Below are 24,059 nucleotides of genomic sequence, written 5' to 3'. Positions count from 1 at the left end.
CCCTCTGACGACCAGGCAAAAATATACATTAACCCAGAGACTGGTAAAGTTACCATCCTGCATAGAAAAAAGAGGCCTTTGGACTTTGAACCTCAGTCCCCTATTCCATTAAAGAAAAAGGACTTTGGGACTGATCCCTCGAGACCCTTCATTCCTTTTCAGCCTATCATGTCTTCTACACCTTTTATTCCCTACTCTCCTTCTCAACACGGGGACAATGAAGGTAACACTGGGGATGAGCCACAGCCTCAATATGATTTCCCACAAGATCCTGAACCACAAGAGGAACCATGGGAGGAGCCAACAGACCCTTACAACACCCATCCCATCCCTGATATACCCTCTTATCCTACTAAGCCTTCACCTACTGATGACACCGTAGTTTTTAATCAACTCATAGACAGGGCAGCACAATTCCACAACGTAGATATGCATAACGACCCTGTTGAGGAAGACTTCTTGTTTGACACCTTCCCTACATCAGAAACATGTGTCAAAACACTTCCCATGTTAAAGGGAGTTCTGAAACATGCACCTGACATATTTAAGGACACAGCCAGGGCACGGGTAATAACCCCAGAATAGAAAAAAAGTATAGGGCAGCTCCTACAGACCCTACTTACATCAAGGGGCAGTTGCCACTAGACTCCCTGGTAGTGGCCAACGCACGAAAAAGAGCCAACTCCCAAACCACTGGAGAAGCACCTCCCCCCGACAAGGAGTCAAAAATACTAGAGGCATCAGGCAAAAGGGTGACAGCACAAGCCTCCAACTCATGGAGGATTGCTAATACACAAGCCCTACTGGCTCGTTACGACAGGGCGCATTACGATCAGCTAGAAATCCTAATGCAACACCTACCTGAGCCTTTCAAAGCACAAGCCCGGGATCATATACAAGAAGGAAAATTCATTACAAACGCCTCCATCAAATGCGCGCTTGACGCATCGGATACTGCAGCTAGGTCACTCAACACTAGCGTCCTACACGCAGACATGCATGGCTGCGTATTTCTGGTTTTAAAAATGAGGTGCAGTCCACCATTCTTAACCAGCCTGTCAATCAGGATTTTCTATTTGGCCCTGCTGTCGACACCATTTTGGATAAAATGAAAAAGGACACAAAACCAATGGGGGCGTTGCAATTTCAGCAACAAAGAGGCTCCTTTCGTCGCTCCTCATACAGAGCAACTACACGAGGAAACGCCTCACAAACATCTGCCTCATGCAAAAGTAACACACAAGGTTCCTTCAACAAGAACACAAACAGAGGAGGTTACAGGGGAAACAACAATAAGGGAAGAGGACGTGGATGCAATAAGACCAGAGCCTCCACGGCCACAAAATAGTGACTTCATTACGCTACCTCCAGACCACCTAACACCAGTCGGAGGCAGACTCCAACAGTTCCTGCCTGTCTGGAACGCAATTACCACAGACAGGTGGGTGAGAGAAATTATCCAGTCTGGCTATTGCCTAGTACTGACTTCCACACCACCAAACATACCACCCAGACATCGTCCAATGTCCAAGGAACACATCAACCTGCTATAACAAGAGGTGAACTGCATGCTAGAAAAGGGGGCCATAGAACAAGTCCCTTTCCAACAGCAAGGGACAGGAGTTTACTCCCTATACTTCCTTATTCCCAAAAAGGATGGTTCCCTCAGACCAATATTGGACCTCAGACCCCTAAATCAATACATACTATCGGAGCACTTTCATATGATCACTTTACAACAAGTGCTCCCGTTGCTTCAACAAGGAGATTTCCTAGCAACCCTAGACCTGAAGGATGCGTATTTTCACATACCCATCCATCCAGCCCACAGAAAATACCTCATGTTCACAATAGAAGGTCAACACTACCAATTCAAGGTTTTGCCCTTCTGGGTTACCACGGCTCCAAGAGTGTTTACAAAATGCTTAGCGACAGTGGCTACTGCGCAGGAGCCGGTGTGTAGTGCTGCCGTGGACGCTGCCTTGTCTTTGAAATCGTGTCTCAATTCAACTAATTTAAATATTCATCGTTGACGGCACTGTAGAAATACCTGCTGCTTCGAGCCAGTAGGAAACAAGTATCGCCGTGTGCTTCATTTAATAGAGGCTACACTCAGCGGATTCGTAACGCCGATAATCACCAGATAGATTACCCGTCGTTAGAAGATATTTTCCTCCAATAAGTGCCACTAACCTTTGTTGTAGAAACTACACTTGTTGACTCGTCCAAATATGAAAACTCAACAGCGTCGATAGACACGGCACTCGAGAGACATAGATAAACATACACTTCTCACCAGGTTAACCACGATTCGACTGTGTCATTTAAATCCCCACTCGAGATTTCTCAACTTCTCTAAATACAAAAGAGAACGCGAACGGCCCTGAAGAGAATCCCTACAAACCATTGGGATTCGAAACGCGTAGGCCTCAGCCACTCCAGTGTCTGCTCTAGTGATAAGCATAAAAGGATATAACAACTGTGGCTTGTCACTATTTCATGTACATTATCCTTTTGTAGAAAATCTAAGAACTATTTCAAATATTTAGTTGTAGGAATGTACACTAAAAGTGATTGATTATTGAAACAATTGACTTAAATGGTTTTTGCAGACTTTTGGCTTTTCTTGTCCCATGTACAGTAGTGTATCATATTGTAAATATTGCATGTTTTGATGAATTTTGTAGTTCCTTTATTCAGTGTTCCCCTTCTCCCCCCGAATGTTTGCTGATTGTTTGGTTGTGATATGAGTGATATGGTGAATGATTACCTGTATCTTTTGAGTTTAGTTATTGAAGTGTTCTTTTATATGTTTGTCTTTGAAAAATAAAAAGTACATTGTGATAAAATCGTAAATAAGAATAAAAAGCTATTAATTAGCATCCAGTCTTGAATCCTTTCTCAAGTACTGTGGTTTGAATCTTCGTTACTGTGGTGTTATCAGTACTGGCAAATTCTCTTTTGTTATGTCCTAGCGACAGTAGCAGCGCATCTCAGAAGGCAACACGTCCATGTGTACCCTTATCTGGACGATTGGCTGATACAAGCAAAATCATACCAACAGTGTGCAGCACAACCGTCTCAAACAATACAGTTGCTACACAGCCTAGGCTTTTCAATCAACTACGCAAAATCACATCTGCAACCGTCCCACAAACAGCAGTACCTGGGAGCCACTATAGACACCTCCGTGGCAAAGGCATATCCAAACTCAGCAAGGATAGCCAGTATGCAGACACTCATTCGCAAATTCCTGCCAAAACACTCTGTGCCAGCTCAAGTCTTCATGCAGCTCATAGGCATGATGGCCTCCTGCATATTCATTGTCCCCCATGCCAGACTTGAAATGCGCCCATTACAGGAATGCCTAGCACGGCAATGGAACCAGGCTCAAGGACAACTAAAAGACCTAGTGTTGGTAGACAGTCGCACTCACAACTCTCTGCAGTGGTGGAACCCACAAAACCTTTCCAAGGGACGACTGTTCCAAGAGCCGGTTCCACAACTAGTACTAACAGCGGACGCATCACTGACAGGCTGGGGAGCCCATCTCTTTCAATACACAGTACAAGGACTCTGGACAAACAAACAGAAAAAGCTGCATATCAACCAACTGGAATTGCTAGCAATATTCCTAGCCTTAAAAGTATTTCAGAAATACTTGTACAGCAAGACGGTGTTGATCCGGACGGACAAAATGACCGCAATGTACTATATCCAGAAACATGGAGGAACGCACTCTCAACATCTGTCCCATCTGGCACAAAGCATATGGAAGCATATGGAAGTGGGCGTTTCCAAAAAGCATTTTTCTCCTAGCAGAGCACCTTCCAGGGAAGGACAATCAGGTTGCCGACCTGCTCAGCAGGCACAGCCAACAACTACACGAATGGGAGATTCACACCCAGGTTCTCCAGCCATTCTTCGAGGAGTGGGGTCACCCAGAGATAGACCTGTTCGCCACAAAAGAAAACTCGAAATGGCAATACTTTGCCGCCAGGTTCCCACATCCATTGTCACAGGGCAATGCGATATGGATGAACTGGTCAGGCAGATTTGCGTACGCTTTTCCCCCAGCACCGCTGATCCCGCTGGTGGCACGCGAACTGCGGCAACACTCCCTAACACTAATCCTAGTTGCTCCCACATGGGCGAGACAACCGTGGTACACAACGTTCCTAGAACTCTCAGTGGTTCCTCATCAAAGACTGTGCCTTGCACCTCATCTTCTAACTCAGAACCATGGAGAAATCAGACACCCAGAACCCAATCAGATGAACCTAGCAATCTGGCTCCTGAGGTCTTAGAGTTTGGATACCTTAACTTACCCCCAGATTGCATGAACATCATTAGGGAGGCAAGAAGACCAACCACACGAGCGTGCTATGCAGCTAAATGGAAGAGATTTGTTATCTACTGCAACAATAATCAAATCAACCCCTTAGACGCTTCAATACAAAACATTATATGTAACCTGCTGCATCTACAAAGATATAACTTAGCATACTCTTCAATACGACTACACCTCGCTGCTATAGCAGCATACCTTCAAAACAGGCAACACCTTTCACTGTTTAGAGTACCAGCAATCAAAGCCTTCATGGGGGGTTTAAAAAGGGTGATTCCTCCAAGGCACCCCCCTTCCCCAATCGAAATATAGTGCTTACCAGACTCGTGGGCCCTCCTTTCGAACCTTTACATTCATGCGAACTACAATTCTTAACGTGGAAAGTTGCATTCTTGGTTGCCATCACCTCACTCAGAAGAGTGAGCGAATTACAAGCACAAACAATTCAAGAACCTTTCATGCAGGACATGCCAACAAGGTGGTTCTTAGAACACACCCCAAGTTCATGCCTATGGTTGTATCCAATTTCCATAGCAACCAATCAATAGAACTGCCAGTGTTCTTTCAAAATCCACAGTCAGTAGCTGAGAGCCCTGCACACATTAGATGTAAAGAGAGCTCTACTTTATTATGTGGACAGAACTAAATCCTTTAGGAAAACAAAACAACTGTTTGTTGCTTTTGCACCACAACACAAAGGGAATCCTATTTCAAAATCAGGAATAGCCATATGGATAGTTAAATGCATTCAAATATGCTATCAAAAGGCAAAACTCACTTTAACCGTCAACCCAAGAGCACACTCCACAAGAAAAATGGGGGCATCCATGGCTTTCCTAGGAAATATTCCTCTTGAAGATATCTGTAAGGCAGCCACATGGACCACCATACACACTTTCACAAAACACTACTGTGTAGACGTGCAAGCAAAACAGCAAGCTGCTGTAGGCCAGGCTGTCCTCAAAACTCTTTTTCAAACTGCTGCAGCTGGCACAGGTAGCCACCGCTAGAGGAGATACTGCTATTCAGTCTACGCACAAGATATTAGTTCAGCAGCCCACATGCCTCAAACGGAATATGCTACTTACCAGTATGCATCTGTTCTTGGCATGTAGAGCTGCTGATATTCATATCGCCCGCCCTCCTCCCCTGTGCCTGTAGCAGCTGCAGCATTATCTCTGGCATGGCCATCTCTTACTTTACTATCTCCATCTCTGCCACAATGGCGAAAAACAATCTGAGGATGGAGAAGATGCCCATGTGCACTGTAGTCCAAGGGAGGAGTCCCCTATCTCGTGATACTTCGAAGACTCTTCCAAGACAACAAAGTGCAATCATCCGGACCCAAAACTAGGCGGCGATCTATGCCATGATATGAATGTCAGCAGCCCTACATGCCTAGAACAGATGCATACTGGTAAGTAGCATATTCCCTACACCGCACGGATTCACCAAACACTATTGTGTAGATGTGTTAGCGAGGCAGCAAGCTAATGTAGACAAGAAGTACTTAAAACACTTTTTCAAGCAACAGCTGCAGGTTCGCCACTGCTTTAGGAGAATACTGCTGTATAGTATATACAAAGCATGTGATCTACAGCTCAAATGCCTCGAACGGAAAACGTTACTTACCCATAAGCATCTGTTCTTAGCACGTAGAGCTGTAGATTCACATGCGCCCACCCTCATCCCGGGTACCTATACCTGTTGCAGTTCTTTTTTTTTTTTCTCATATACATATGCTTGGACACCTCTAGTCTTCCTTTACTAACTCCATTCTCACCCTCTGCGGGAAAACAATCTAACAATGGAGTCGATGCCCATGCGCAATATCACAGAAAGGAGTAGTCACCTACCTCGTGACTGGAAAGACTTCTTCAAAGAAAAGTAGCTTGCAAACATCCGGACCCAACACTAGATGGCAGGAGTATGCAAAGCATGTGAATCTACAGCGCTACATGCCAAGAACAGATGCTTACTGGGTAAGTAACATTTTCCATATGAGCTTATACCTGGGGTATCCGAAAGAGACAGTTAGTTATAGACTCTTTACCTTATAATTACCCCCGGGTGTCATACTGGATCTGGAGAAATTTTTCTCTTAGCAGTACCTTTGCGCGTCGGTCGCGTCCGTCGTCATGATCGCTGGGATGACGTTGTGGTGCCTACTTAGACGACGCCCCTGTGCTCTGACGTCAGTTCTTTCATTTTCCGTGGTAACAGTGCAGATCCGGACATTGCTTGACCCTTTAGTCACTTTTTGACTAAGCTTTTTTCGACTTTTGACGACTTCCTTTTTCAAGTCAACAACTCCTGGTGCGCGAGGGATGTCCCATCGTCGGGCCGGCTTTAAGCCCTGCGAGCAAACGGATGTCTGTGACAGACCCGCACCTCATGTGCCTTTGATGTCTGGAGCGAGACCATGACCCGAAGTCGTGCTCCGACTGCCGGACCATGAAACCAAAGTCTTTGCCGGAGCGGTCCCGAAATCTCTTGGAGGTCCGTCAGTTGGCACCTAGCCGCTCCCAGTCTCAGTCGAGGGGAAGGTCTCAAGACCGTTCCTGAAGCCACCACACCTCGTCCAAGTCTTCGCACTCCTAAGGTAAGTAGAAGCACAAAAAGAAGGCGGAGAAGCCCAGTCGCTCTTTGCCTTCTCCTCGTCTGTCGGCTGACATGACATGGGATCCGGACTGTCGTCGCTTTAGGGCTCCGTCTCCAGCGCCTAATTCAGGGTCGACTCCACGCCTTCTCCCGCCACCCCCCACCACCCCTCTGTTTCTAGGAGCCGGGGCTACCCGGCCCTCCACCATATCTTTGGGCAGCCGGCCCCGCTGGCGCGCCTTCGGGTTCCACAGTCGGTTGGGGCCCTTGGCCTTCGATACCGGCGGCTCCGGCCCCGGCGCCGGAGGGCCCCTGTGGTTCCAGGCCTAGATTCGAATCAACGCCGGTCGACCTTCCCTGACGCTGATCCCGGTGACGACGCCTCAGGCGTCGGCCGTGCCCTCCCCATAATGGAGCCGGACCCGACGTCGGATCCGACGCCGGAGGGTACTTTTGTTTTCTTGTTTATCCTAGATCTCTTCCAGGGGATCCTCATCAATAGTCATAAGCATTAGAATATTCCCGCCCATGCGCGGGACCCCGGAAACAATATATTATATGTGCCCCACATATATATAGACATATATATATAAATATATATATATATAAAAATAAGCAATTGCAGCCAAATAAACCAGTAGAGCTGTAATATGCTGTGAAGAATTTCCACCATACACGTGTATTTGCATTAGAAACATGAGAAACAACACCAATCCTTGTTTAGAAACTGTTTTAATGCTTAGAAAGCAGTAGAAATTCTTATAACACACTGTAAGCATATACAGCTCCCAGGCTGCATTGCAAATACCCAGTCTAAAAAGACTGAAAAGCTAACTTGTAGCTGAATGTACTAAAACTGACGCCGTGCCTTTAAGGCACCTCTGCCCCTAGCTTCCCATCATGCCTCAGGGGTTACAGTTAGGTCAGTTGTTCTTTCCAGCTCCTTCAGGAAGGACCCTGGATTCACAGCTCCACACTTTTCTGCCTTTTTCAGTCAGAAAATCTTCTAAAGAACAATTTTTTTGATTTACTTTGACTTTTAACATCAGGGTCGATCTACAGAGAGGAAGAGTTCAAAGAGACCCAGAACTCCCTCCAAAGGCAAGTCAGAGCGTCCATCAACCTCCGCACCGGGCTCGGCGCTGAAAAAACAACATCTGATGGACAGTTCGAGAGAAAAAACTCCGTCGACGTCGGGACCGGCGTCGATGAGGAAGTCGTCGTCGAAAAGAAGTTCACCGACGACGAAGAAAGCTCCGCCGTCGTCAACTAGGCGACGATCGGCGTCGAGAGAAGCCACCAGATCACCGTCGACGAGAACATCGACGTCAAGACTTAAGTCACCTCCGCCGTCGTCAACCAGGCGACGATCGGCGTCGAGGCACAGATCACACCCGCCGTCGTCTCAACGTCGACAGGCTTCTAAGAGTGAGACACCTCCGCCGACGTCTTCACGGAGGCGCTCGGCGTCGAGGAGCAAGAGCCCCCTCGGACGCTCGCCGTCGAGGAAGGGATCATCATCGTCGGCGCTCGACGTCGAGGATGTCTGATCCTCCGCCGTCACCACATATCAGGTCGACGTCGAGGGCATCGTCGACGACAGGACAACGTCGATTGACATCTCCGTCGCCGACAGACCAAGGTCGGTCGACGTCGAGACCTCCGTCGACGGCAGGGCAACGCCGTTCGTCGTCGAGACCTCGCTCGACGGCAGGGCAACGCTTTTCGACGTCGAGACCTCCGTCGAAGGCAGGACGACGCCGTTCGACGTCAAGGGAGAAGACTCCGTCGTCGGCTCATCATCGCCGATCGACGTCGAGGGACCACAGGTCAACGTCGAAGCATTCGACGTCGAAGGTTATCACTCCGTCGACGCCGCAGAGGCGTTCAACGTCGAGGGAAAGACTTTTGAGACGTCCTCCAACACCGGTGAGACGGAGATCTCCTTCAGTGCCTTCGACAGTCCTAGTGACACAATCTGCTTCTCACCATTCCTCCTAAAGTACCTCTGGTTCATCGAGGTCATCTTCTAGGAGTAGGAGTCCGGTGCAAAAGACACCCCAACGGCGGTATTTCACACAGGCAAGACTCTCGCCAAGATGGTATGGTCCGTTGAGTAAATGGAAGGATTCTGGAGCGACGGAGAGACTACGAAGGTACTTGAGTCCAGAACACAGGTCCCCTCTTCAGCAGCTGGCGGAAGAGGCAGACAGACAGAGTCCTACCAGTCACCGATCACGCTCACGGGAGAGGAGAGCGGACAGGTCGCATACCCCCAGGGTCTCCCGATCACCAAGGAGGGAGCAACCCAGGTCTCGAACACCGAGAAGGGAGGTACGAACTGAGAGATCGAGATCTCCACGAAGGGAGCATCAGAGGGAATCACGTTCTCCTCGAAGGGAAGAACGACCTAGAAGATCACCTGTGAGGAAGGAGAAATCTCACCACAGGATGAGGAGAACTCCATCATCCTCCTCTTCATCTTCATCTAGATCTTCTAAAGGGGATTACTCTCCAACGCTGGCAGACAGCCCTCGTTCCAGAGCTTCCCCGCTTGACGACGTCAACACGTATCTGGACGTCTTACAAAGGGGTGCTCACAAACTTAATATAGAGATGGCTGTTCCAGAGGTGTCCACTACTGTGATTTTTGAGACCCTTCGTCACAAATCATATACACGGCCTTTGCTCCAATTGGTTCCAGGGATAATGGCCACAATCAAAAAGGTTTTCCTCACACCAGCAACAATCAGGGCGGTACCGGCACGTATCCAAAAGAAATATAGGCCGGCCGACTCGGATCCTATCTTTGTGAAGGTAGAGCCTGCGGTGCACTCAGTTATAGTAGCCTCAGCTAAGAAGAATCACACAGTCGCTCCTTCTTCTTCAGTTCCTCCTGACAAAGACAGCAAGACTCAAGATTCTTGGGGACGCAGGGTGTGCAGCACAGCAGCTTCATCCCTGAAAGTCTCTAGTGCATCAGCACTTCTCGGAAGGTACGATAGAGCTCTATGGGACTCCATGGAACGATTCAAAGAGAAATTGCCCAAGGAGGACCAGAAGGACTTTGAAGAAACAGTGATGGAGGGCTGTTTGGTGGCGAACCAAATGATTAGTTCATCTGCAGATAACGCCCTTCTAGCAGGACATGCCTACTCACATGGGGTATGTGCGAGGAGATCTTCTTGGCTGCGTTTAACTGGTCTCAAACCAGATGCCCAGCAGCGCATCCTCAATCTGCCCTTCTCAGGATCTTCACTCTTCGGGGAGCATGTCGATCAGGAAATGACCCGCATGAAAACAGAATTGGACACAGTGAAGGCGGTTGGTCTGGAGAAAAAGAAAGAGACGTTCAAGCGACGCTTCAAGACCAACAAGAACCGGGGAGGCCAACAGAGGATTCAAACCCCTCAATGGTCTCAAAAAAAGCCACAAGGGAAGGCGCAATACAGAGGAGGAAAATCAGGCAGAGGCGGACATCATCAGTCCTCTACCACGCCTAGAGGAGGCAAGGCCTGAGCAGTGGCTTCCTCTGGCGCCGTTACCCACTCCAGTGGGAGGAAGTGCTTCGCAACACCTGGCAGAGTGGGTCAGCATCACAAAAGATCAGTGGGTGCTGAATATACTGCGCAATGGATATGCGCTACGTTTCCGGAAGAGACCACAACCGATTCCTCCAAAAAAGACTCGCTCGTACCATCTAAAACTCCTCAAAAGGAAAGTGAGCGTCCTCTTAAAGAAAAACGCAATCGAAGAGGTACCCCCATCCCAAAGGGGGAGAGGTGTGTACTCAAGGTATTTTCTAGTCCCCAAAAGAGACCAAGAGGACAAGTTCAGACCGATTTTGGATCTTCGAACCCTCAACAAGGTGGTGGTCAAAGAGAAGTTTCGCATGCTGGCACTTCATCAGATATGTCCTCATCTACAAATTGGAGATTGGATGTGTTCGGTGGATTTACAGGACGCGTACTTCCACATTCCTATAACACCAGGTCATCGGAAGTACTTGAGATTTCTGGTAGGGAACAAGCATTACCAGTACAAAGTGCTTCCCTTCGGACTAAAATCCGCACCAAGGGTATTTACCAAGTGCATGGCAGTGGTAGCTGCATGTCTGCACAAAAAAGGTCTCTTTGTGTACCCATATCTAGACGACTGGCTCCTGAAGAGTCCGTCCCCTCGTCAAGCCACCAAAGACTGTCACCTGTGTCTTCAACAACTACACAGGCTCGGCCTCCACGTGAACACAGAAAAGTCGGTCCTGCATCCCACGCAAACTATCCACTATCTGGGAGCAGTTCTAGACACAAATTTAGGAAGAGCGTTTCCTTCGCAGGAGAGACTATCTTCCATGGGGCAGAAATGCAGAAAGTTACTTCAATTTCCTCGTCCAAAGGTGCGAGAAGTAGCGTCTCTACTGGGCTCCATGGCGTCCTGCATCTTCCTAATACCGAACGCCAGGTTGAGGATGCGACCTCTACAAGAGTCTGTGGAAGATCAGTGGGACCAAGCGACTGGAGATTGGGAGGATCGAATCATCCTATCTCAAGCAGCACTGACCTCAATACAGTGGTGGACTCGCCCTCGGAATGTCTTGCAGGGAGTCCCTTTTCAGCAACCTCTTCCTTCGCTGTCTGTGGTAACGGACGCATCTCTAGAAGGCTGGGGTGCTCACATGGGTCATCTTCAGATTCAGGGTCGCTGGTCGACCAACCTTCAGACATACCACATCAACATGCTGGAACTTCGAGCAGTTCATCTGGCGCTCAAAGCGTTCCTTCCAGCAATAACAACGGACAAAATCCTGGTTCAGACGGACAACACTACAACTATGTTCTATCTGAACAAGCAGGGAGGAACTCGATCTCGCCCTCTGTCTCTGGAGGCCCAGACAATCTGGCACTGGCTTCTGGCTCGGGGACTGTCTGTGGTGGCAGTACACCTTCCAGGCGAGCTAAACACAAAAGCGGACGCACTCAGCAGGCACTTCGAAGATCAGCCAGACTGGGTGCTAAACGACGAAGTAGTCGAAGAACTCTTCCGTTGCTGGGGTCGTCCAGACATAGACTTATTTGCGGACGACATAAACACCAAATGCCACGCCTTCGCGTCCAGGTTCCACCGGCCAGGGACGCAAGGGAACGCTCTCCTGCTGGAGTGGACAGGAATGTTCGCCTATGCGTTTCCTCCTCTGGCACTGATTCCGAAGGTGGTGGCCAAGCTCATCAGATCGAGCATGGACATGATCCTAATTGCTCCGGATTGGCCGCGACAATGGTGGTATCCAGACCTGTTACATCTGTCGCTGTGTCCACACAGACGCCTGCCGTGCAGGCCAGACCTGTTGACCAAAATGAATGGGAGGATCCTGCTTCCCAACCTCCCGTCGCTGAACCTGACTGCATGGCTCCTGAGGTCTTGCAATATGGACACTTAAATCTGCCTCCAGAATGTATGAATATTTTAAGAGAGGCAAAGAGACCTTCCACAAGGGCGTCTTATGCGTTCAAGTGGAAAAGATTTTTCATTGGTGTAAGGACAATGGCTTTGATCCCACCAAAGGACAAGAAGAGGTAGTCCTTCCATACCTCCTTTACTTAGCTACATCAGGGTTGAAATACGCTTCTATTAGGGTTTACCTATCCGCCATAGTAGCGTACAGAAAATCACCTACACAAACATCGTTTTTTCAGGGCCCATTGGTTAAGGATTTCCTTCAGGGATTAAAGAAGGTCTATCCCCCTGTGAGAAATCCTTCTCCTCCCTGGGAGTTAACCTGGTTCTCTCCAGGCTGATGTCTACACCGTTTGAGCCTATACACAGGGCCTCCTTGCAGCATCTCACTTGGAAGGCGGCCTTCTTGGTGGCAATAACCTCTGCGCGCAGGGTTAGCGAGATACAAGCACTCTGCACCAAGGAACCTTACACTGTGTTTCACCACAACAGAGTGGTAATGAGGGCTCACCCATCTTTCCTTCCAAAAGTGGTATCGGATTTTCATATAAATCAAACGATTACCCTTCCTTCGTTCTTTCCTAACCCATCGACCCCAGCTGAGAGGTCGTTGCACTCGTTGGATCTTAAACGGGTGCTAAAGTTTTACCTAGAAAGAACGAAGGACACCAGAAAGACAGACCAACTCTTTGTCAATTATGGTTCAATGAGGACCGGGTTTGCAGCAGCCAAAAGGTCCATCTCCAGATGGATTGTCTCATGTATCAAACTAGCATACCAGCTGGCTGGCAAACCTTTGTTACATTCACCCAAAGCTCATTCCACTAGAGGGAAAGCAGCCACAATAGCGTTTTTGCATGACATTCCTATGTCAGAAATATGCAAGGCTGCTACATGGAAATCAGTCCATACCTTTACAAGGCATTATTGCCTAGAGTCTGATTCCAGAGCGGATTCTCAAGTAGGGCAAGCCTCCTTGAGAAACCTATTTGGGTAGAATATGGCCTACTTTTGGGCCTACGACTCTGAATGTTATCTGTTGATTCCTTTGCCCGCAGGGATGAGGTGAGGCTCGCTACTCTATTCTAATGCTTATGACTATTGATGAGGATCCCCTGGAAGAGAAGGATTAGTTACTTACCTGTAATCCTAGTTCTCTTCCAGGGGTATCCTCATCAAAGTCATAAGCAACCCTCCCGCCTCCCCGGGCAAAGGACTTTGTTTATTAAATAGGAGATGTGTTTAACCTGTTATTACCATGGTTTGGTTTTCAGTCTCCGAAAAGAACAACTGACCTAACTGTAACCCCTGAGGCATGATGGGAAGCTAGGGGCAGAGGTGCCTTAAAGGCACGGCGTCAGTTTTAGTACATTCAGCTACAAGTTCGCTTTTCAGTCTAAAAAGACTGGGTATTTGCAATGAAGCCTGGGAGCTGTATATGCTTACAGTGTGTTATAAGAATTTCTACTGCTTTCTAAGCATTAAAACAGTTTCTAAACAAGCATTGGTGTTGTTTCTCATGTTTCTAATGCAAATACACGTGTATGGTGGAAATTCTTCACAGCATATTCCAGCTCTACTGGTTTATTTGGCTGCAATTGCTTATTTTTATATATATATATATATATATATATATATATATATATATATATATATATATATATTATATATATATGTCTATATATATGTGGGGCACATATAATATATTGTTTCCGGGGTCCCGCGCATGGGCGGGAATATTCTAATGCTTATGACTTTGATGAGGATACCCCTGGAAGAGAACTAGGATTACAGGTAAGTAACTAATCCGTGTTCCCTATCGCCCTGAAGGTGGTGATGAGGACTGGGAGGTTTCCCTGGACCCTTTGACAGACCAGCTGGAATAACCGGACTGAAGAGAGGAATTGGGTGACGCCAGTGGTCTGGACACTTACTCAGACCTTGCATGCTTTCTTCCCCTACCGTGGCTACAAACGGAGCGTCCTATGCTGTGGTAGTGCGTAGGGCAGCTCAGGCTTTGGGCCTGGAGCTCCCTACAGTGGCAGTCAGGACTAATCTTCTGACAGAGGTGCTTTAACCTGCGGCAACCTCCTCAGAACCCCTCTTGCCATTCAACGAAGCCCTCACGGACGTCCTTCTGGGCACTTGGTCCAAGCCGAGCACAGGCGCTTCTGTGGAACGGACGATTGCCCGCTGCCACCGCCTCCCCGAGAGCTTGCTGGTCCAAGCTTCTTCTTCCAAGGGTGCATCTTCTGCTCCTCAAGGCAGGGAATCCAAGAAGCTGGATCCTCTTGGGAAGAGCATGTTCTCTTCTTCCTGTTTGGCACTTCGTTCCGTGAATACCATGTGCCTCTTGGGTCGACACTCCCATACAATCTGGGATACGGTTGCCGAGGACGTGGGACCAAGTGACCTTGCGGGTTGGGGAACCAGCAGTGGGCCAGTCCACCCTTTCACCCACACCCTCCCAGTCTGACCTTTCAGGCCCATCAGCGGCCAGTGGGTGGCAGGATTCGTCATCACCTCCCCCACTGGCAAGCCATCATATCAGACCGGTGTGTTTTGCTGATAGTCCGAAGGGGCTACTCCTCCCTCCATGCCACTGTCTTTCGATCGCATGTCGGAGGATCATTTGGCACTTCTCCCACCAGGAAATTTCAGCTCTTTTGGCCAAGGGAGCTATCGAAAGGGTCCCTGCGCCAAAAGTAGATTGTGGTTGCTATTCCCACTACTTTCTCGTGCCCAAGAAGGACACGGGCCTGCGTCCTATCCTAGACCTCAGGGCTCCCAACCGCTTCCTCCGCAAGGAGAAGTTCAAAATGCTCACGTTGGTTTAGGTTCTGTCTGCCCTGGAGACTGGGGTTAGACTTGCAGGACGCCTGGTTCCATATACCCGTCCTGCCAGCCCACAGACGCTACCTATGGTTCACGGTAAGCCACAAGCATTTTCAGGTCACCGTGCTCCCCTTCGGCCTTACCAGTGCCCCTCAGGTGTTCACAGAAGTGATGGCAGTGGTCGCAGCTCATCTGTGTAGATATGGGGTTCCAGTCTTTCTCTATCTCGACTGTCGAAGGAGGGCTCGCCCCAGGCTGTCGTCTCCCACCTCCAGACTACGGCGGACCTTCTGCATTCTCTGGGGTTCACTATCAACGTGCCAAATTCACACCTGACTCTGTCGCTTCTTTTCCCCAGGGCTGTTCTGGATACAGCACCTGTTTCGGGCCTACCCGCCTGAACAGCGAGTCTGGGATATTCGGGCTATGATACTGATGTTTCAGCCTCTATCCCAGATTTGGTGAGAATGACCCTGAGACTGCTGGGCCTCATGGCCTCCTGCATCCTGCTGGTAGATCATGCCAGATGGCATATGTGGGCTCTGCAGTGGGACCTGAACTTCCAGTGGGTGCAACATCAGGAGATCTTTCAGACTACGTCCAGATCTCAGAGGGAACTGTGCAACAACTGCAGTGGTGGTTAACAAACCAGGATTGGATCAGAGGCAGAGCCTGCTCCCTTCCCCAACCAGTGGTAATGACAGATTCATTACTCATGGGATGGGGCTGCCACCTAATAGAGGCAGAGATCAGAGGAGTCTGGTCTCCGACAGAGTCCGGGCTCCATATCAACATGTTGGAGCTCTAGGTGATGTGCTTGGCACGGAAGACATTCCTTCCCTCCCTCAAGGGGAAAGTAGTGCAGGAGTTCACATACAACACCTCCCCCATGTGGTACTGCAACAAACAGGGCTTGGTGGGGTCGTGGACCCTTTGTCAGGAGGCTTCTCTCCTCTGGACATGGCTGGATCATCAGGGTATGACCCTGGTGGTTGAACATCTGGCAGGTTCTTTGAATGCCAGAGTGGACAAACTCAGCCGTTGGTGCCTGGTGGATCACAAATGGTGTCTTTACTCAGAGGTGGTGCAAGGTCTCTTTCAGCAGTGGGGAGAACCTTGGTTAGATCTGTTTGCCACCGAAGAGAACGTATAATGTCTGCAGTTTTGTGCCTTGGAGTTTCCAAGTCGGCAATGCTTTTTGTCGCGAGTGGAACTGCGGCCTCCTGTATGCCTTTCCACCCGTACCATTTCTGCCCAGAGCGCTGAAGAAGATCAAGCGCAACCGGGCCCAAGTCATTCTCGTGGCCCCACACTGGGCACGAAGAGTCTGGTATCCCAAGCTCCTGAGCACGGCCATCAATCCTCCGATCAGACTGCCACTTCGGGAGGATCTTCTGTCGCAGCAGCAGGGGACGGTCCTCCACTCGAACCTGTCCAGCCTCCACCTCCTTGCGTGGAGATTGAGCGGCGACAGTTGACAGCTTTTGACCTTCCATCCGAAGTCTGTAATGTCATCTTGGCAGCCAGATGTTCCTCTACTGAGACGGTATACGCCTGTCAATGGAACCAGTTTGTGGCATGGTGCACAGCAATGGCTGTGGATCCCCTCTCAACCCCTGTTTCTGAGGGTCTTTTGTTCCATCTTCCTTTGGCCCAGCAGGGCTCTGCTCTGGGCACTCTTAAAGGCTATCTGGCAACCATTTCTGCTTTTCTTCGGCTACCAGATCAGCCGTCTTTGTTCAAGTCCCCTGTTGTTAATTCTTAGGTTCTTTAAGGCCATTATTCACCTCTTTCCTCCAGCTCCTTTCATAATGCCTCAGTGGGACTTGAAACTTGTCTTCACTTACCTTATGTGTACTCCCTTCGAGCCTCTTCACAACTGTCCTCTCAGGCTCCTTACTCTGATGACTGCTTTTCTTGTGGCCATCACCTCTGCTCGCAGAGTGAGTGAGCGAGCTTCAGGCTTTTTCTTCTAATCCCCTTTCTTCTCGGTGCATCCAGACAAAATGATGCTTAGGACAAGACCCTCATTCCTTCCTAAAGTAGTTACTCCGTTTCACATAGGACAAACTATCACTCTGCCCACCTTTATTCCACCTCAGCACCCTTCCAAGAAGGAGGAGAGACTCCACTGTCTGGACCAAAAATGTGAGCTGACCTTATACCTTGACCGCACTAAAGATCCCCGATGGGCAATCGACTCTTCATTGGCTATGTGGGTGCAAAAAACATCGGCTGTCCATAAGCAAACCATCTGAAAACGGATTGTCCTTTATATAAAGATTTGTTACGCTTTAGCGAAAAAGGAACCTCCAGCGGGGCTGCGTGCTCGTTCCACTAGAGCTACGGCAACAGCTACTGCTTTGTCAGTTAATCCAATACACCTTTAGAGAAATGTTGAGCAGTTATGAAATTGTGTTTTCAGGGGCCTGTTTGTGCGAGGTACCAGAACAAATATAGTTTTTTATGCTTACCAAAGAGGCAGTGTGCATGAATTTAGGGCGCCCTTCAGGGGGGTTGATTATGTTGGTATCATCAAAAATAGGCAGCAAAGTAACCAAGTTAAAAGTGAAATGTAGGTGGCTATTTGCTAGTCAGGTAGAGCTCTATAGTGGCAAGAAGACAAATAATAGTGATTAATATATACGTTCAGCCAGGAGCCATAACAGACTATGAAGAGCAACTGGGATTGCTAGAGGAAGATCTGGAGGGCATCTGTACAACAAAAGCATCACAGCTGTTAATGACCCTAGGAGATTATAATCACAAACTGGACCCTTCCCCTAGCGACAAACTGTTTAAAGACCTATTAATCATGGCACAGGTGCCCCCAGCAATCTTTGCTGGAGTAGGTAGTTCTGCACGAGACAAATCTCTAGCAAAGTTTCTTGGATCCATAGGACTATTCTATGCCAATGGATGGGCTGACCCCGACTGTCCCGCAAGAAAGACCTTTCGCATAAGGAATCAGAATTGCCCAATTGATTATGCCTTTATAAATGCTTGGCATTTTAAAGAAGTAGAAGGATTTGAGTTCCTGCAGAGTGAAGGCAGTAATCACTGGCCCCTACAACTATTAATTAGGATAGAACAAGAGTTGAAAAGAGAAAGAGTGGTCCCTTTACAGATAGAACACCCTAGACGCATAACCACCCGCATACCCGAGGACAGCCTGAAATTGGTCAGTGACCTGATGATTGATTATACGTCTTTTGGTAAACTGGATAAAAAAGAGAAAGTCCAAACATGGTACGACCAGGTAATTGAGCAGGTGGTAAATTGTTTAAGGATACATGTAAAATCAGGGCCCTCACCCAATAAAAGAGAGAACAAATGGTTGGTTTAATAATGAGTGTTGGAGCCTAAAATTTAGGGCAGGAAAAAGGGAAAAAACTGCTTAGTAAAAGACAGGATACGTAAACCATGGAGAGCCTTCATGTGGCAAAACTTGTGTATAAAAATAATTGGAAGGAAAGGAAAATAGAATACATGTCCAAAAATTCGCAAACAATGTTAGAAGTGATAAGCACAAATAATATAGGATTATTAGTGGAGAAGTGTGGCTCACTGGTTAGAGCGGCAGACTCTGAACCAGAGATCAGGCCCGGGACCAGGGTTCAAGTCCTGACGCGGCTCAATGTCCGCCGACTCGATAATTCTCGCCTAGGCGCCTACTCTAATCATGGGTCCCACGCTGCAACTCTGGGCAATAGCTTGCTTAATCTCCACAACGGCTCCTACAACACTGGGATGCCTGGCTTCACCTTGGGGGTGCCCAGGAGGGACATCTCATAGGGAGAGCCAGGAAGGGTTCCACAGCGTTATACAGCGCCGGGACGCCCCGTTGGGGAAGCTGTGCACTTTACAAAATACACTTCATTTACATATTCTAGTGATTGGTAAGAGAGGGAAAAGTACAAGGCGAAATGGGATGTTTAGTGGGAGAAGATGATTGGGTTAACAATTTGAGTCACTGGTATAATGGTAAGAGGATGGATAAGACCTTGAAAATAAGGTCCAAGGATGTGGAAGAATTAAAGCTGTACTTCTCTTTTCAAAATATAAAAGAAACCATCCGATCTTTAAAATTAACTAAAACCGCAGGGCCAGATAACCTACCAGCAATTATAATAAAAAATAACACTGACTGTTGGGCAAGCTTTTTAAATGTGACCTTCCAAAATATTTTAACTTCCGGGATTTTCCCAGAAAGTTGGAAGGGGGCCATTGTTAGACCAATATATAACAAGCATTCGCAATGCAATAGGTCTCGCATTTACGCAAGTTTAAGCTATTGGCATTGTAAATGACACTGCCTTTTATTTATGTTTTAAAAACGAAAACAATAATAAAAGGCATTGTTATTTGCAATATCAATAGCTCAAACTCGCGTAAATGCAAGACCTATTGCATTGCAAATGCTTGTTATGGCGTGTCCTGTGGGCAACGCGGGCAGGTGGAGGCAAAGAAACACGTACATTAGACAAGAACAGTGAGGTCAAAGCAACACAGACAGAGAAGCAGGGGCAAAACAACACACAACACGCAGAGAGGAGCAAAACAGACGACATTTGAGGAGTTTGGGTCAAAGCAATGCAGACTGCAGGGAGGGTTAGCATAAAGCAATAAGTATGGTGGAGCAAAGCAACTCGGACAGCGGTCAGGGAGGGCGGGGGCAAAAAAGAAAGACACTGCTTAGGAATAATTCAATTTTTATTTTGTTTAAACTGCATGCAGGCACGACGCCCTTCATAGGTTTGTCCCATATGCATTAGGTCCAACCATGGCTCCATAGTGCCGTGGTGTAATGTACACTACTACACAGAGGAGCCATTTTAATTAGGCAGTCACTGTAGTTCGATGTACTCTAACTACAGAGACAACTCCGTTAAAAACACGGGTCTGCGCTCTGTGGGATTGTGAACCTGTGCCAGGAATCCGCCGTTGCGCTCAACACTACAGCCCTGGTCTATCACTGTGAAGGCGGAGTGAGCCTGCGGGTAGGGCAGAGGGAATGGAGGGAAAAGGCTTGTTAGCATATTTGACCTCCTTCACCGCTTACCATTGCCTCTTTCCACGCAAGCACCAAGGTTAGGATAAAGCTCCTCCCCTCTTTCCTTATAGCGGCGCAAACAACAAAAAAAGACGTACAGGCACACGCTTGGGTCCAAGCAGTCACAAACACACTCACAGGCGCATGCAGTCACAAACATAAAAAGACATATAGGCAACTGCATGAGTTCACGCAGTCACAAACACACATAGGCGCATGCAGTCACTAACGTACAAAGACGTACAGGCACACGCTTGGGTTCAAGCACTCACAAACGCACACACAGGCGCATGCACTCACAAACATACAGGCACACGCATGAGTTCACGCAGTCACAAACACACGTAGGCGCATGCAGTCACTAACGTAACAAGACGTACAGGCACACGCTTGAGTTTAAGCAGTCACAAACACACACAAGCGCATGCAGTCACAAAAATACAAAGACATACAGGCACATGCATGAGTTCACGCAGTCACAAACACAGATAGGCCTATGCAGTCGCTAATGTACAGGCACACGCTTGGGTTCAAGCAGTCACAAACACACACACAGGCGCATGCAGTCACAAACATACAAAGACATATAGGCATACGCACGAGTTCACACAGTCACAAACACACATAGGTGCATGCAGTCACTAACATACAAAGACGTACAGGCACACACTTGGGTTCAAGTAGTCACAAACACACACTGGCGAATGCAGTCACAAATATATAGAGGCGCACACACACACACGGGTTCAGGTAGTGAGAATCGTGTTGATGCTCATACAAAAGCGCGCATCCGCACCAGCAGTCACAGATACACACTTAAACAAAACAGAGGTGCAAACAGGGAGACCCACCAAAACCCTTGAGAACAAAGGAAGGAGACGGCCTAGTGGCGTAGCGAAACTTGAGGGGCCCCTGCAAATAGCACAGAGGGCCCCCCTCGCTCTGGACCAGCCAGGAGCTTTCAGGCCCGCTGTTCGTGCACAGTGCCCGAGGGGGCCCTCAGGAAGGGGTCCCCCGCACAGCAGGGGTTATTGTTAAGCCACTGAGCCGACCTCCTATTTAATTTTTGCTGGGCTTTGAACACATCTCCCTTCGGATCCATTTTAGAACGCTTACCTGACCAATTATAGGCTCGCAAATCTTCTGTGGTGATAGCCACACACGGACTGCTACGTGAAGGACCTTAAAGTCTCACACAAAAGGCTAGTGCCCTAAGACCCTGAAGACACATTCCATTGAGCCTTGTTTCGTACTTAACCGATTTTCCATTTGGCATCATATCTGCAGCGATTTTCCATTTGGCATCATATCTGCAGCACCCTTGATCGCACCATTAACTTTCACAATGTTCATGCGCCTCAGCCCCACAACCAAGAGTAACATATATGAGAACAATCTGATTTGTGAAGGGCCCCATGGCTGAACATGTTACCTGGGCCTCTCACACTGGGTGCCAAGTACTGTTGTGGTAGACTGTGATACTGAACGTGCTGTTAACCTGTCTAAGCAATCTGTTAAAAAAAAACATGCACTGCACAGACGTCTGGCCATTGAGAATAGAGGGATCATTTGTCTGGCTGAGAGGGGAATAGAATATACCATCAAAGGTTGTATCTGTGTTCTCTCAGTATTACTCCTACACCCTCCCCTCCCCTCTTCGCTGGTGTCTTCTCCGTCCCGTCCCACCCTTCTCCTACCCTTACTCTTCCGGGGATACGGGTGTACTTAAAAATAGATTACATCACTTAAAGAGTGAAGAATAAATGTGAACCCTCAGCCTCTTCTGTCCTTACCAGCTCAGGAGAGGGCAAGAAAGCCGGGATCTGTCCTCCATACTCCCTCCTATAGTTCTTTTTCTAGTTTTTATCTCCATTTGGCTTGCCACTTTTTATTTTGTGTGCATGTGGGAGCGTGGAGGTTTTTTTGTGCGCTAGTGAGTTTGTTTTGTTGTGTGGAGTTAGTGATCGTGATTCGTGCACGCTGTTCTGTGGTGTTGGGGCTGCGAGACTGCTGTGTGTGATGTTAGTGTGTGTGTGGGGACGCTCTTTTAGTCTGAGGGCACCACAGCTCTGGAACACTCTGCCACTGGCTTTACGCAGCACCCCTAATCTACTGTCTTTCAGGAAGGGCCTTAAAACCTGGTTTTTACCCTTTAGTATATGTCATTCTGCTGTTATGAAAATTTTATCTGCTATGTTTTCCTGTTTTCTGAGCTGCCAACATAAAGCGCCGGGACACTCCATTGGAGTAGCCGTGCGCTATAGAAATCAAATTTAACATAACATAACATGTTAGTGTGAGGAGGGCTGGTGTCAGTTTTTCCGATGATGTGTCTTGTTTGTGTCTGTATGCGTGCCTACTCTTCTGTGCAGTTTAAGTATGAAGTTTTGGTGGGGGAGTTCGCCTGTGTGCAGTTAGAGTTCGTGTGTTGTTGATGTCTTTGTGTACCTGCCTCAGTGTAGCCATGTCCGCCTAGGAGCGTGTTTGCACGCTCTGTATTTCCAATGCATTTGACGTGTGTGGGCTTGCATATTTCAAGTATGTAGGACAAACTCCCGCGTGAGGCCGATTTGGATGGTGATGGAGACGCCTGAGACACTCGCGCAGGGTAGCAGGGGTTGCGGCGAGGGCCCGGGTTCCATGGCGTCTGTCGCACAGGCTGTCCTTCGGGAACTGACTTGCCGGCTTCCACTCAGCTGTCATCACACGCCTGACAACAAACAACTGACTGAACCCGACTCCCCCCAAAGCTTGCACCAAGTAAACTGATAAAGAATAGTGGCGATCTCATTTTAAGGTGCACAAACATGTATGGCATGGACAGTTAGCCACTAGGACCGCACACCAAGGCGAAAGAGCACAATCTCCAGTCTGGATGGGCGAGCTGTAAAGGAGACAGGGAGGGGACCAAAAAGCCTCACTGCAAATCAAAGGCGCGTGTTTAACATAAAGGGGTTGATTCCGATGTCGCTAAAAATGCCTTCCCAATGCTATTAGTACGCTTACCTTACGACCGACTTGTACCCGGAGCTTTTTTCTACAAATGAGCAAGTACGATGCGTATTACAGGCAAAAACCGCTCCGATTCGTGCTCGGTCAGCAGCGAACAGGCTCAGGAAACACTGAGATAGTCGTACGGAGGCTTTTCACAAGCAGTTTCCGGACACGCAAGTACAATGCGTATTTTCTACACGTCGTACAGGGCTCCGCTTCCAGCACCTCACAGCATTCGGACCAGGCGTATTTTAGCTCCGAATCGCACCAGAACACGTTCAACGGGGACGAGACTGAGTCTGTCGCATCATGTATGTGCATGGCTGTGTAGATTAGTTCATGTACGTGTGTATTGAGTTGTGTTAATGCTGGATTATGTGGCATCGTTTGTGTCCGATGCGATCATGTCATGTTGATGCTTGGCTACATGGAGTCATTCACGTACGAGTCTATCGCGTCAGGCTCCATTCGTGCTGACTCGGACGTATAATATTATTTCCGTCTCGGTCGGTAGTAAATTTCAAGCATCGCATCGTACTCAACTATTTGTAAGGTGTGTGTACCATTCGGTCGGAAAAAATGACGGGTCCGTGTTGGGTAGAACGTTTTCCGTTCGAAATCGGAATCGACCGCAAAGTGTGATGCGTGCCAATGAAAAGCAGAGGCAGAGCTTCCACCTCACTTTCACAAGCAAAGCGACAACAATAGACCTCGCAAGCTAGCAGCGCAGGCGCTGCGACGCTAGCGAGACCTAAAAAGGACGGCGTCTCCACA

The 24,059-nt window shown here is 48.3% G+C and overlaps 2 protein-coding genes across 8 annotated transcripts in view; both read left to right on the top strand.

The window, feature by feature from the left end:
- TSNAX (translin associated factor X) overlaps nucleotides 1-24,059 on the top strand; it is a 937,068-nt gene that overhangs the window by 503,333 nt on the left and 409,676 nt on the right. The window lies entirely within an intron of this gene.
- Nucleotides 292-15,639, top strand: LOC147708363 (uncharacterized). Its single transcript, XM_086925110.1, has 3 exons — nucleotides 292-1,934; nucleotides 2,982-4,308; nucleotides 15,597-15,639. Exons 1-3 carry the CDS (start codon nucleotides 1,922-1,924, stop codon nucleotides 15,637-15,639), a joined length of 1,383 nt encoding a protein of 460 aa, XP_086781236.1. The 5' UTR covers nucleotides 292-1,921.

This window comes from Lissotriton vulgaris, chromosome 6, assembly GCF_964263255.1.
Source record: "Lissotriton vulgaris chromosome 6, aLisVul1.2, whole genome shotgun sequence".
NCBI classification, from domain to species: domain Eukaryota; kingdom Metazoa; phylum Chordata; class Amphibia; order Caudata; family Salamandridae; genus Lissotriton; species Lissotriton vulgaris.
This window is presented reverse-complemented; position numbering and strand designations above follow the sequence as displayed.

Bases quoted from the DNA above. Each gene is read 5' to 3' on its own strand.
- LOC147708363 (XM_086925110.1), top strand. The intron at 4,309-15,596 runs GTTTGGATACCT...TCTTTTCCCCAG, and splicing joins CTGGCTCCTGAGGTCTTAGA to GGCTGTTCTGGATACAGCAC.